This window comes from Temnothorax nylanderi, unplaced genomic scaffold, assembly GCF_030848795.1.
Source record: "Temnothorax nylanderi isolate EJ_2023f unplaced genomic scaffold, tnyl_v1.0 TNYL_tig0008_pilon, whole genome shotgun sequence".
Classification (NCBI taxonomy): Eukaryota; Metazoa; Arthropoda; class Insecta; order Hymenoptera; family Formicidae; genus Temnothorax; species Temnothorax nylanderi.
In genome coordinates this window covers 1,906,295-1,919,568 of record NW_027249070.1, presented here as the reverse complement: position 1 = coordinate 1,919,568, position 13,274 = coordinate 1,906,295, and the positions used below count along the sequence as shown (strand labels likewise).

The following is a 13,274-nucleotide window of genomic DNA, read 5'->3' as shown; positions in this document are numbered from 1 at the left end:
TTTAATGCGGGAATGACAGGATTGCGCCTTAATTTTTTATAAGCCATTCATCATCTCCGGATGCCTCCTAAAAACGTAAAATAAATAAAGAAACGAAGGAAAGGCATCATGATCACTTTGACGGAAATTAAAGGTCGAGTTAACGGCGACAGTCTCGAGGGTACCGAGCCACCGAGCTCTCCCGTTAATTTCAACATATCGAAGTTATCCTTGGAGGGTGGAGAAAGGCAGGTCTGCGTTTGATAGCTCGTAGGATCCGCAAGATCCTCGAGTGCCTCCTCGACGCGATAGCGGGAGCAGAAAATCGCGCTGAAGTGGTAACGGTCGGGCTAATGGCTCGGAGACGATATTTTGTTAAACAAGGAAACCTTTTATCCCTCCTACCGCGCTTCGCTGAAAAAGACGCTCGACGCCTGCAGGGACGCCGTCTCCTACAATAGGACTATCGCCGCCGTTTTATCGTGACAATTCGTTGACTCATTGTATTTACTACGAAATACAGAATACTTTAAAAATATTCTTGAGATAGCAAACCAACAATATTTAGACACTTTACAGTGTATCTTCGAAGAGTTATATTAGAAGAGAAGGAAAATTTTTGAACTTGCTTGTCGATTCTAAGATCTACAGATCTTCGTTAATTAATCTTGTGTTTTTACGATATATTTTCATGCTTTTACAAGTAATATATATTTGCTATGATATATCTCAATATATTTTTTAAAATATATGTATAAAATTCTTCTCTATTGTTTATTTCCTTACAATACGATTTAAAGTTCACTTCCTTAACTTCGCTAGATTTAGCACGACTGAGTGCTTTCCACTTTCTCAATTTCACGCTGAAAGCGGCCCTGCACCGTTACTTCGGTTGTCTTGTCACCAGAAAAAGGACGAAAGAAACCGAAGTGTGAACCGCCGACCGCCATGACAAGGTGTCACCTGCGGTTTCTCACGGTTCGCCCACGCATATCTCGCCATTCTCGCGGATTCCTTTCGATCCACCCTATCTCTCACTCGAATCTTTTCATACTTTCGCCCCCTCGCCCGGGAGTCGATAAGTGTGACGTCGGCTAGCAGCACTCGATGAAGCGCTCGACAGTTTTCTCGCAGATAAGTTTAGCTTCATTCATTTCCTAGAGACTAATTACTCAAAGAAATTACCGAATTGATTTCTTCTTATTTTTCTGGTTGAACTCAGTTCCACAGATGTATGCTTGAAATGTAAATATAGAGTAAATGTATTAATAAATGCTCAGTCCTCGACGAATATGACAATTATTTCTGCAATCTAGTCTATTATTTTGACAATCATAATTATTAAACAATATAAGATACCTTTGGAATATATCACCAAACACTTCGTAATACATTTTATGCTTTGATAGAAGAAAATTATGAAAAAATGTAATATCTCAATTTTTTTCTATCAATATCCGTAACACTATGCAGTTGTAAAAGTGAATTGTACATTCTCATTCCTTGTTTTATCATTTATAAAAATATTAAATGGCATGCTTTCTAGAATATTTCATACCAAAGCAACAAAAGTATAGGAAAAAAAAAAGTGGTTCCGGCCGGGATCGAACTGGCGACCTTCTGCGTGTAAAGCAGACGTGATAACCGCTACACCACGGAACCTGACGGCAATACTATTCTTAAATAAGGCTAAACTGTTCATTATGTCACTATACATGTACAAAATATTAATATACATTAAAGATAAATAATGAAATAATGAGTTGATAATTTATAGCATTATTGTATATGTACTTAGAGATAAGCAAAAATCCGTATATATTAATAAATAATTAAATACATAATCGAAAATTAAAATGTAAAATCTACTTTAGAATAATCCGAATTTAATTAATTTTAACAATCAATGATATTAATTAGTATACGTTTAAAATAATTAATTAAGAATTATTAACAGCTGGAACATGTGTTTGAGAGTAAATTGAGAGACAGTCAATAATTAACAGGCCGTTTTATTTATAGACATATTAAGCGTATTATTTATATAAATTATCATATCTATAAACATATTTTAAAACATCGGCCTATACTGTACATACAAAAAAAAAAAGTTAAAACATGTTACATATAAAGGCCATAATTATGCTATAAATACATGATAACCTCTCGTTTCCTGAATTATGCGTAAATCGAACTTTGCCTTAAACTGTACCTCTCGTATAATACGTAATCACGTAAGAATCGCATAAAGATAATAATCGCGAGAGAACAGTGTGATCAGTTCACTGACCTATTTGAAGCAAACCGGGCCGACTTCGAAGCCGAAAGCTTGCTGCGGCGATCCGTAATCGACCGGGTAAAAATCGACCAGCGGCAGCTGCTGCAGCTTCCTGGTGCGAATTAAGAACACGGTCTCCTCCTTGCCACTCCGGCTCTTGCACCCGTCCGCGATGACGTGAGGCATAATACCGTTAAACGAGAATTCATCCTCGTTGTCGCCGAGTAATCGCACCGAGAGATTGTAACCCCGATCTTCACCGTCGTACCAGGCGACGCTGTTCATGCACGTGTACGTAAAGTTCTGGTAAGCTTCTTGACTGAGCAGACGCAGGAAGTTCATCTGCACCACTCCGATCGTCTCGTAACTTATCTGGAAAACATAATTGATTCTCTAAGATTTATACCTCTAGACTTCGTAATTTTATTCATTTATTTATTTGTTTAGCCAACAGTCTTTTGATAATGTTGCAAGAAACGTCTCAGACCTGATATTTAATTAGCATTAATATAATGATGATAATAAAGTTAATTGCAAGAATAATTAAGCGTATTAAAAGGAATGAAAATTTCATTAATCTTACTCTAAATCCTCCGCGTAAATGTGAGTACCAGTCGGTTTTATTGTCTTCTTTCCTCCACGGTATGTTCGGCATGAGACTACTGTGGATATCCGGAAAGACGCAAGTCTCGCCCATGTTCGTGATGTTGCAGAACACGCTGATAGCGTCGTCGGGCATGCCCAGGTTTGGATCGATCCAGTACCAACCTGTTTGACACAAAGCGTAATAAAATCTTCTAACTCTCAGTGGAGATATACTCAGTTTTTTTATTATATTCTACCGTAAAAAATGTTATCAATAAAAGAACCGAGCTTTACACAAAGTGATAGAATAAAGCCTTAGAAAAAGTTTTAAGCGAAACTATCAAAATATAAATATCAAAAATTTATCAAAATGTATGATATCTATTAAAAGTATTTATTATCAACAATGAGTACTTTCTTTCAAGAAGAGAGTTATTGGTATTGTTTTGTTTGCACAATATTAAAATTTACTTATAAAAATTTAATGCGACATGTGATTGAAAACTGTAGCAGAAGAGTGACTTTACCATCCTTCAAATCGGGGTGTCCGTAATACAGATCTCTGCACGTTCTCGCCGGAATTTCTCTGGTACCAATTGGCTTACGCATTAAATGCAATTGCTGTTGTATGTTTAAAAAAGACTTGTTTATGTCTAAGAGCTTCTTGTCAAATATCTCCTCTTCCTCGCTAAATACATCAAGAAAATTAATCTCTCTACAATTCTAAAATTCAAATCCGCTAAACGAAAGCTTACAATTTAATCAAATACGTAAAACAGAGTAAAGAATGTTATAAAAGCGATATAACTTTTGATATAATATTTGCGAATTTTCTTTCTAGATCGAATCATAGAAAGATTCTTACATATTTTCGGAAGCGTCGCGTTTTCTTCTAGCCGATTGATCACGAAATATCGTCGGCGGTATTATCCCTTCGAAATCGAATTGTCCCGTTGATAGGCCAGGCGGTCCTGGTGGTCCTGGCGGACCCGACGGACCTGCGTCACCTCGCATCCCGTCATTCCCGGCATAACCTTTCGGCCCGGATGGTCCTGGTGGTCCAGGTAAACCGACAAATCCTAGTTCTCCTCTGGGTCCATCGTGACCTGCGCGTCCAGGATTTCCTTTGGGCCCTTCCATCCCAGGCAGTCCGCGATCACCTTTTTCTCCCCGCTTTCCGTGGTCGCCTTTGATTCCAACGAGCCCCAGTTCGCCTCGATGTCCTTTAATACCTCTGCGACCTTTCTCACCTTTCTGACCTTTCGGACCGATCGGCCCGATAATCCCAGGAGCGCCAGTAGTTCCCGGCATGCCTAAGAGACCGTTTTCCCCGGCAGCGCCTGGCAAACCTCTTTCTCCTGGAAAACCAGGCAAACCAGGAGGACCTTGAGGTCCGATAGGCCCTTCAAGACCCGGCGCTCCAGGAAGACCAATGTCTCCTTTCTCTCCTGGCAAACCTGTATTACCTTGCTGACCCGCCGGCCCTTCTGGACCCTAGAAATTAACAATATTTATATAATAAAATTTTTTAATGTTTTATATATTTAAGAATTCTCTTACATATATTTAAAAGTACATTTTAAAATATGTAATTACTTATTTAATTCATTATTATCATTTTTTAAGAGTAGATAGCATTATCTTTTAATAAATAAATTAAAATTTTCATACCGGTTTCCCGGGAGGACCCGGTAATCCTTCCTTGCCAGGTAAGCCAGCTTCGCCTGGTACGCCAGGATCGCCTGCGCGTCCATCCTCGCCGTCCTTTCCAGTCTCGCCTTTCACGCCTATGAGACCGGGTTCTCCGGATGGACCAGGAAGGCCAGGTAATCCAACGTCACCTTTTGGTCCCTCGGGACCGGTTAATCCTCGTAGTCCAGGAAGTCCAAGAAATCCTATCTTGCCTTCTTCCCCTTTCGTTCCAGATGGACCTCTTTCTCCCTTAAGTGCATTAGTAGATAAATAACAATGTGTGACACTATAACAAAATTTCGAGAATACGTATATCTTACCTGTTTGCCCTCCACTCCTGGTTTTCCGGGAGGTCCTGGCGTTCCACTGTCTCCTTTTTCGCCTTGACGACCCTCTGGACCCGGCAGGCCTTCTGCACCCTTAAGGCCCTTTGATCCTCTCGGACCTCGTTCTCCGGGAGTTCCCGGTAGCCCTACAGGACCAATCGCTCCAGGATCTCCGACTTCGCCTTTTGGCCCTGGTTGACCCGGTAAACCATTCGGTCCTACAGGCCCAGCTGGCCCAGTTGCTCCGACCGGACCGACCTCGCCTTTTGACCCTCGCGGTCCAATCTCTCCTGGTAGTCCTTTCTCTCCAGGAAGACCTACCGCACCAGGTTCACCACGTGGTCCTTGTACTCCTTGTGGACCCAGAAGGCCCTGTATATTATGGTAGCAAGATTAAAATAATTATTTATCGCTTAAACTTATCTTATTTATATCAATCAATCAAATATACATACTATATTCCCCTGAGATCCTTTAAATCCTTTTTCGCCGGGTGGACCTACATTTCCTTTATCGCCGTCTTCGCCCGGGGAACCAACTGGTCCGGGTGACCCAGGTAAACCTCGTTGTCCTGGTAGACCATCACGACCTATAGGTCCAGCTGATCCAGGATCGCCCTGTTAAATAAAAATATTAAATAAAAAATATTTTAATCATATTTAATCATATTGTTTAATTGCATTATTATTGAACATTATACTTTTTATTCTTGTGATCATAAGTATATATCGCACGTCTAAAAAAATATTAAAGACATCAAAAAGCTTTAAACAGAATTTAAATTATATAATTATCTCTGCTTATAGTTACTTTTTCGCCTTTGAGTCCGGTAGAACCCTTGTATCCTTTGTGTCCTTGTTTCCCTTCTGGGCCTGGTGGTCCATCTTTACCGGGATCACCTTGAGCACCCTTATCGCCAGGCGGTCCCTGAGCTCCGACAGGTCCCATCTCACCTTTCAAGCCAGGCAATCCCTAGAATTTACAATTGAAATTAAACATGCGTCTTGTTATAATTAAATATTAAAAATTATTAAGTTTACATCTTACAAGCCTTATTCTGAATATAACTAACCGGCAGACCGCTCAGACCTCTTTCACCTGGAAATCCTGGTAATCCGCCAGGACCCGGCAATCCTTTGATTCCCATCAGGCCGACTGGACCCAGCGGTCCTTCTTTCCCTTGTTCACCCGGTAGACCAATCTCACCCGGAGCTCCCGGATTGCCAGGTGCTCCAAGTTCGCCTGGTTGACCAGGTTCTCCAGGTGGTCCTGGAGGACCAATAACACCGGGAATTCCCGGAGGTCCTGTAGGTCCCGATTCGCCAGCTGGACCACGCTCGCCGGGCGGACCTGGTATACCGTCCTTTCCATCGAGACCTGGTGGACCCGATGGTCCCACGAATCCACGTGAACCTTCAACACCGGGAGGACCAACATCGCCTGACGATCCAGAGGGTCCTGGTTGACCAGTGTCGCCCTTTGGTCCTGGTAATCCTTCCGCTCCTCTTCTACCACGAGTTCCTCTAAAGCCCTATATGATATTTGTAGTAAATTATTTAACTGACTAAAATTATCGTTTGATATATTTATTTTACATTATTTAATATTTTACATTACTTAATTAATAAAATAATTTTATACGCATTTATTTGCGTGTGAGAAGTCTATAATTGTGAAACGTTATATACAATAAAAATTTACCCGTGGGCCTGTTGTACCACGTTCTCCTTGTAATCCGCTGTTTCCCTAAAAGAAAGAAAGAGAAAAAACAAACAATATTTTTTTACAAGACATTAAGATCATTATTTAAAACTTTGCATTTATTCATCAACATTACTCTTTCTCCTTTATCGCCGCTTGACCCTTGAATTCCTAGTTGCCCTTTGTCCCCCTTTTCTCCAGGATTTCCGGGATAGCCAGCATATCCCGGTATGCCTATCTTTCCCTTTTCTCCAGGCGAGCCTGCGGACCCAGTTTCACCACGAGGTCCCTCGAAACCTTTCGGCCCATCCAAACCTTCGAGGCCAGGAATTCCCTGCGGGCCTGTCGCTCCGGGCTCTCCCTTCATTCCTGCGTCGCCTTTTTCACCCTCCAAACCTCTCTCACCTTTCTCGCCGCGTTCACCCAGTGGACCACGTTGCCCTTCGTCACCCTTCACACCTCGGACACCCGGAAATCCCACCGGTCCCTGTGAGCCCGGTGGACCTTGCTCGCCCTTCATTCCTGGAATTCCAGAATTCCCCGGAAGTCCAGGAGATCCGTCAGCACCCGGAAGACCGGGAATTCCGGGCTTTCCTTGTGGACCCTTTTAATAAAATTGAATTATATTGAATGTAGCCAAAATCATGGCACAACCGAAAAAAAAATCGTATCCATAACTTACAACTAAACCGATCGGCCCTGGTGGACCTTGAGGTCCTGGCGATCCTATTGAGCCTGCAGGTCCTGATTGTCCCGGTGCCCCAGGTGGACCGAGTGGACCAGCATTACCTTTAATACCGGGTGGCCCTTCGCTTCCAGGAATACCAGGATTACCCGGTAATCCGGGGAAACCTCTTGGTCCAATAAACCCTCTCGGACCCTACGTAAGTAAATCGCATCCAAATTTTACTTTCCATTCTTTAGATTCATTTTAAAAAAATTATCTTTAAATCACATTGCTACATACATTTTTTTAACATATATCTTTTTTCTTAATTTGATATTTTAACTCTAAATAAATAAATCTACTTAAAAATATGTATTATTTAATATACTGTTTTAGAAAAACTTATTTTATATTCTTCGTCATTTAATATTCTTTTTTAGAAATAAAATCGTAATAACATTTTTACCAATTCACCAGGTAGGCCTGGTAAACCCGGAGGGCCGTCTTCACCCTGCATTCCTTCGTGACCTGGTAAACCTAGTTCTCCAGATTTTCCTGAGGGTCCCCGTTCACCTTTATCACCCGGTAGACCTGGTAATCCTATTGGCCCTTGTTCGCCTTTTATCCCTGGTGGTCCACTGAGGCCGCGTTCACCGTCTCTGCCGGGATGACCTCTTCTACCCTCCCTACCAGGATTTCCGGGACTTCCTGTAAAAAATCTGCTTTCTTTAATTCCTGTGAGAAGCGGATTTACAGAAATTATAAGAAAATCATTCCACAAAGTTCGAATTTTAATCTTAAGAAACAGGAATTTAAGTAAACTGAAAGCAAAATACAAAAGAATTTTTAAAAAATCTTTTAATTAATCTCTTAATACATAAAAAAATTAAGAATCGATAACTTTACGAAACAAATCGTCATTATAATCTTTTACAAGTACCAAAAGTTGTTGTTCTATACCTTGGTCCCCTCTAGGTCCAGATTCGCCAATTTCACCAGGTTCTCCTTTCTGACCCTGAGGTCCAGGCGGTCCATCTGGACCCGGAACGCCCGTAAGACCCATCGGGCCTTCTACGCCTCTTATCGCATGCATATGTTGAGATATCAACTGCCGCAACATTTCCGCTTGAGAATCCGGCCCCTTTTCGTTATCCTGTTGATTTACTGTAGGTATCACGAAGACGTTGCCTGGTGGACCCGATACACCGGGCAATCCAGACAGTCCATCTCGACCGGATTCGCCCTTCTTGCCGGGAGAACCGGGTACTCCTGGCGGCCCGGGAAACCCACGGGGTCCAGATGGACCTCGGGTATTATAACGCTTTACATATTCTCCATCATAAGGGTTATTTGCTAATTCCCCGTAATTTTGCTGATAATTTGATTCCGTATTGTACACATTCGCAGTCGTCGTCGTCGTCGTCGTCGTTTCCATTTCGTAAAATATCTGAAATAATTGGACATCAATGTCTATAAGATTAGAGTTCTATCATGAATCTTCTAGGTATGTATAATTTTTGTAATAATAATATATAATATTACAATGTGATTTAATCTTAAATAATAAGATTTTTAATTTAACTTCATCAAGTTTACTTTATCTTTAACACTGTGCATTCATTCCTAGATCAATTTCATTAAAAAGCAATTTTATAGCTATAAATAAATATAAATTAATAATATGTACATTATAGAAAAATAACAGTTTAAATTTTTATAAGATATAATTTCTATCTATTAGTCTCTTTTATGTTAATTTACTTCACATTCATTTAATTTTATTCATTCTTACAGGATTCTCTGTTGATCGAAATACATTAATTGTATTGATCGTCTCATGAAGTGGAAAGTCTCCGTTATCATCTTCATCCGAATCTTTCTCAGTCTCCTCTTTGTAATCATCTTCATTAAAAGATGAATTATAATTCAATGTATGCCTTGATTGGTGCTCACAATCTGGGGCAAACAGTGTGCAGATTTCGTAAGCAGCGTCCGGATTTACAGCAATCTTCAGCATCTCGAGACTTCCCTGGATAAATATAAACCAATCTTGTTTAAAACATTTGTAAAATCTTAAGATTTTACAAATGTAAATTTAACTTTTCACATTTAATTATAAAGATGATACAATCTCTTCACGAAGAAGACCATTTAAATTCTCTATCAACTCTTATTTAACTTTTTTGTTGTTATTATTATTCTGAATTTTTCGCCCACCAGATATAAATCGCCCTTAAGTTGCTGTCCAATCATTACGATGCCGGCAATCGGTTTCTCGAGGTTCCTCCGCAACTTTTTCGTGATGTGCCTGTTACAATCGAGAATAATCGTAACGGCATCGCCCTTGATGCTAACTCCCAATCGATGCCACCGCCCGTCGGAAACATCGACACCAAAGGAAATCGGTTCACTCCTATCGTCCGAATTTGTGTCATAGAAGAGTTTAATGTCGCGTCCCAACGAAAGAATCAACTGTTCCTCACCTCTGTCACCATAGATAGTAAAGAGTACTGACGTGGAGTAATCTACAGCCGAATATCAATTAAACAAAGACTTTAGTTTGTAAGATGAAAGTGATAACTTTTTTGCAATTTTCAAGTTAATAAAATTCGACATTTAAATAACTTCGAGATTTAAGAAATTGTGCAAAATGAACAAATCAATAGAAATTTATCACTCAACAGAATTTTTAAGTATCAAAGATCGCTTTTAAAGTTTTCAAATTATTTTGTATTATCTTTTAGAAAAGAGCCTCGATTTTTTATTGAATGACATTATAAACGCTTTAATGGATATACAAATGTAAGCGCGTCTAATTATAGCTACCTGCGAACAATTATAAATTACCTTTGGTCGTTGACTCGTTAGCTTGCATCGGCTTTGCAACAACTAAGATAGAGAAATCCTGTGGTACACCGGTCGGAAATAGCGTATTGGTAGGAGTCATCAGGATCGCGGCTTCCATGATGTCATACGCGACCGTGCCATCTCTGCACCGACTTTCCGTCCTTCTCATTCCAAAGAGTTGCTCTTGCATCCCCGTGGCTTCAATTAGATCAGTCACGTTCTTCGCTGAAATTAAAAAAATTTTCAGCTAAGCTAAAGAAGCAGCATCGCATTAAGAGTAACGTGGATATAATGTAGCAGTTGTTAAAAAAGAAAGAATAAGAGAAAAATACAAAATAATAGGAAAGAAAAGAAAGAGCCTTAGCTTCTCTTATTCTTCATTTGAGACACGTATTATTGTTTTTCTAATTGCAAGAGAAATCGTATTTGATGGTTTTCGTTTTTAATAGAGCGATTACGTAACATGGCTAAAATGGGAAGACGAGGCTAAAAATGGGAATGCACAGATATAATAGGCACAACGAACGACTAGAAACCCAGTAACCCGTGAACCTGCAAGTCATAATTCAAGTCGTTGGAACGTATGTCTGGACCAATTTAAGAGGATGCCGCTGTGACACGCAACTTTGCATGCAATACATACGCGTGTCAATTAGCGCAATAGAGATCAGTTAGAAACGCATCTATCGACAATATAGCTCATACCAGAAAAAACGAGCTTTCTTCTAAATTTCTCTCTCTTAAATATAGCAACCGGTTCAGTAATAGACCTTTATGAGTTATGGCCATAAGAAAAGAATTTTTACTTCGAAAACTTATCGAAATGATTATCGTTCAACTTGTTTGCCTTGTTATTTAAACACGCGAGTTTATTGTAATTAATACTATAAAGTAAAGACCACATATATTGTTCATATTTCCTCAATAAAATTTATTTCTAAATTTTTTTTTTGCCGAAAAGTCTCTACAGCTGTCTAATAATAATCGTAAGTAATTTAACGCTAGATTATATCTTAAAACGAAGTAAATTTCAATATACGTTTATAGAGCTTCTTCTTATTTTGGGAGTCTTTCTATATGCTCCAAAATTTAAAATTAGAAACATTCCGAATAATTTCGATGGCAATGGAGATATTTTTAACTACATTAAAATAACGCATATGAAAAAAAAAAGATAACCATTTAAAAGCGAATTTAAAAGCTAAATACCACTGCGTTGAAATTTTTGAAACTTACCTGCGTCTTGCAGCGCGGCGTCCGCTGCATTTGACTGCAAACCGGATGCGATGAGTACCGGCAGAAGCAGCGAACGCGCGAGGAGCACAATCCACGTGGATCGCAGCGTTCTCCATTGCCCCCTGGCGTGGTCCCGTGGCCGCATCTTCTCTCGTCGTCAGAACATGCTTCCGCCAATTTTCCGGTACTCGTACAGGACACCCCACGTGGGCTTAGACTCGCCAAAGATACGATACGCCGAGTCCACGGTTACAGAATCTTCGTGACGATGTATTTCCGGTCATCGGGATCGTCGGAGCCCCTCTCTACGTACTTCTTTCCTCCTTTCTCACTATTTTTATTTCTCTTTCTTCAATACTCAACATCCCTCATCCTCCAGATTAACGTAACACGTTAACGAATGTAATAGAATGCGTACTATCTCCTCTTTTCCCTTTGCTGGACTACCCCTTTATTCGAAATGCATTCCTCTTTCGGCCTGGTTTTCCTCTACTGCGATGCATGCGTGCAACTGTCGTCTAGATGACTACTTGCGCATTCCATGCACACATGTGCTTTTTAGTTATGGTTCCACGTCTCCTCTATTAACGCTGATTCGCATAAGGCATGGCAGATAGACCGCAGGGTGCAGTGTCACCGGGTTAGTCCCTCCTTCCCTTTACAACCATGATATAATCGGGAACGTCACTGGGCTGTAAAAATAAATTAGAGGGAATCGATAGAAATTCATCTTACAAAACTACGGCTTTCTAATCTTTAACATAAGAATTTAATTTGACAGCTTTCAAATAGTTTTCAATTTGTTTTTCTTTTTCCCTTTTAAACAGCTAAAATAACTTTATTCTTTTAGAAATTCTTACATAATACATCTCACATTGTTTCTTTGAAGTGTGACTTCATTGCACTTAATTTACAAAAGATTAAGAAACATTACCTAATTACTTTTATGAAAAGTATATAAAATAATTCCAACATGTTGGAAACACAAGAGTGGAAAAAAAAAGAAATTCAAACGCCTTTCAAATTACTTACGGATTTCGAACGTAAAAGTTAAAAATTTAATTTCACACGAAACATTATTTTGTTTCAATTTTCCTTATTTTGCAATTATATATTCTAAATTCTAAATGTATAAAATTGTGTACGAATGTTTAGAAAGGAACACTCGGTATACCAAGAAGCATAGTGGTCAGTGACCGAAGCACTAGTTATTATGAACTTTGACATCTCATATCCTCATTGATTGCGTGTGCGTTCTGATTAACATCCTCGACAGCTTTCTTTCTCTCAAGCACGATATAAAAGTCTGACGTAAAATTCTTTTAATCGTAATCAACGATAATTAGAATTTTAATTTACGTTTAGAAATTAATGTCTTATTTCCATGTCTCTATTTCCAATAGTAAATTTTTTTTGTTAATAGAAAATTTATTTTATTTTTAAAGGATCTCGAAAGTTTCTATATCTATTTTTAATCAAATAATTAGCGTAAAAATATTCTTCTATAAATGTATATTATATCCGGTATATTAAATCTCGGTATCGCAATTCCTCGATCATTAAAAAACTCTTGGAACTTTAGACAACGCGATTTCCTCTTACTTATTCTGTTCCCCTAGCTCTGATATTTCATCAGTTTTCGTTTCTTTTTCTGATAATTCGATAAGTTGTTTTCGAAAGTTTTAAGATATTTACTTAGACGATTTTTATAGATTTTGAGTTGTCTAGATAAATTTATATATTGTAGATAAAATAAAATACCATTCGTAAAGAAGGAAGGTCCCGAAGGCTGATGACAGAGAACGTGACGTAGGCTATTGTATGTATTATGTATGTACAGCCTTTTACGACTTACGTTTTTCTCTGCCTTACTTTACGACTATTACGGCTGCGGTCCACTTGACGCTACAAATACTCCGAAGCATTCCTCTTCTCCTTTCTTTCAATGAAGAAGGAAGGAGAG

At 39.2% G+C, this 13,274-nt stretch overlaps 1 protein-coding gene and 1 non-coding gene across 2 annotated transcripts; both read right to left on the bottom strand.

Annotated features, from left to right (window-relative positions):
• Positions 1-1,568: 1,568 nt before the first annotated feature.
• On the bottom strand, positions 1,569-1,641 carry Trnav-uac (transfer RNA valine (anticodon UAC)). The gene has a single exon. It is a non-coding gene; the product is annotated as a tRNA-Val (tRNA).
• Positions 1,642-1,942: 301 nt separating this feature from the next.
• On the bottom strand, positions 1,943-13,272 carry LOC139785153 (uncharacterized). Its single transcript, XM_071724299.1, has 19 exons — positions 13,073-13,272; positions 11,312-12,003; positions 10,076-10,300; positions 9,446-9,753; positions 9,021-9,257; positions 8,189-8,675; positions 7,695-7,936; positions 7,244-7,441; positions 6,698-7,165; positions 6,562-6,606; positions 5,933-6,391; positions 5,671-5,832; positions 5,316-5,477; positions 4,855-5,232; positions 4,514-4,783; positions 3,708-4,336; positions 3,370-3,530; positions 2,841-3,025; positions 1,943-2,629 (listed from the first exon to the last, which is right to left on the bottom strand). Exons 2-19 carry the CDS (start codon positions 11,454-11,456, stop codon positions 2,270-2,272), a joined length of 5,121 nt encoding a protein of 1,706 aa, XP_071580400.1. The 5' UTR covers positions 11,457-12,003; positions 13,073-13,272; the 3' UTR covers positions 1,943-2,269.
• Positions 13,273-13,274: the final 2 nt, after the last annotated feature.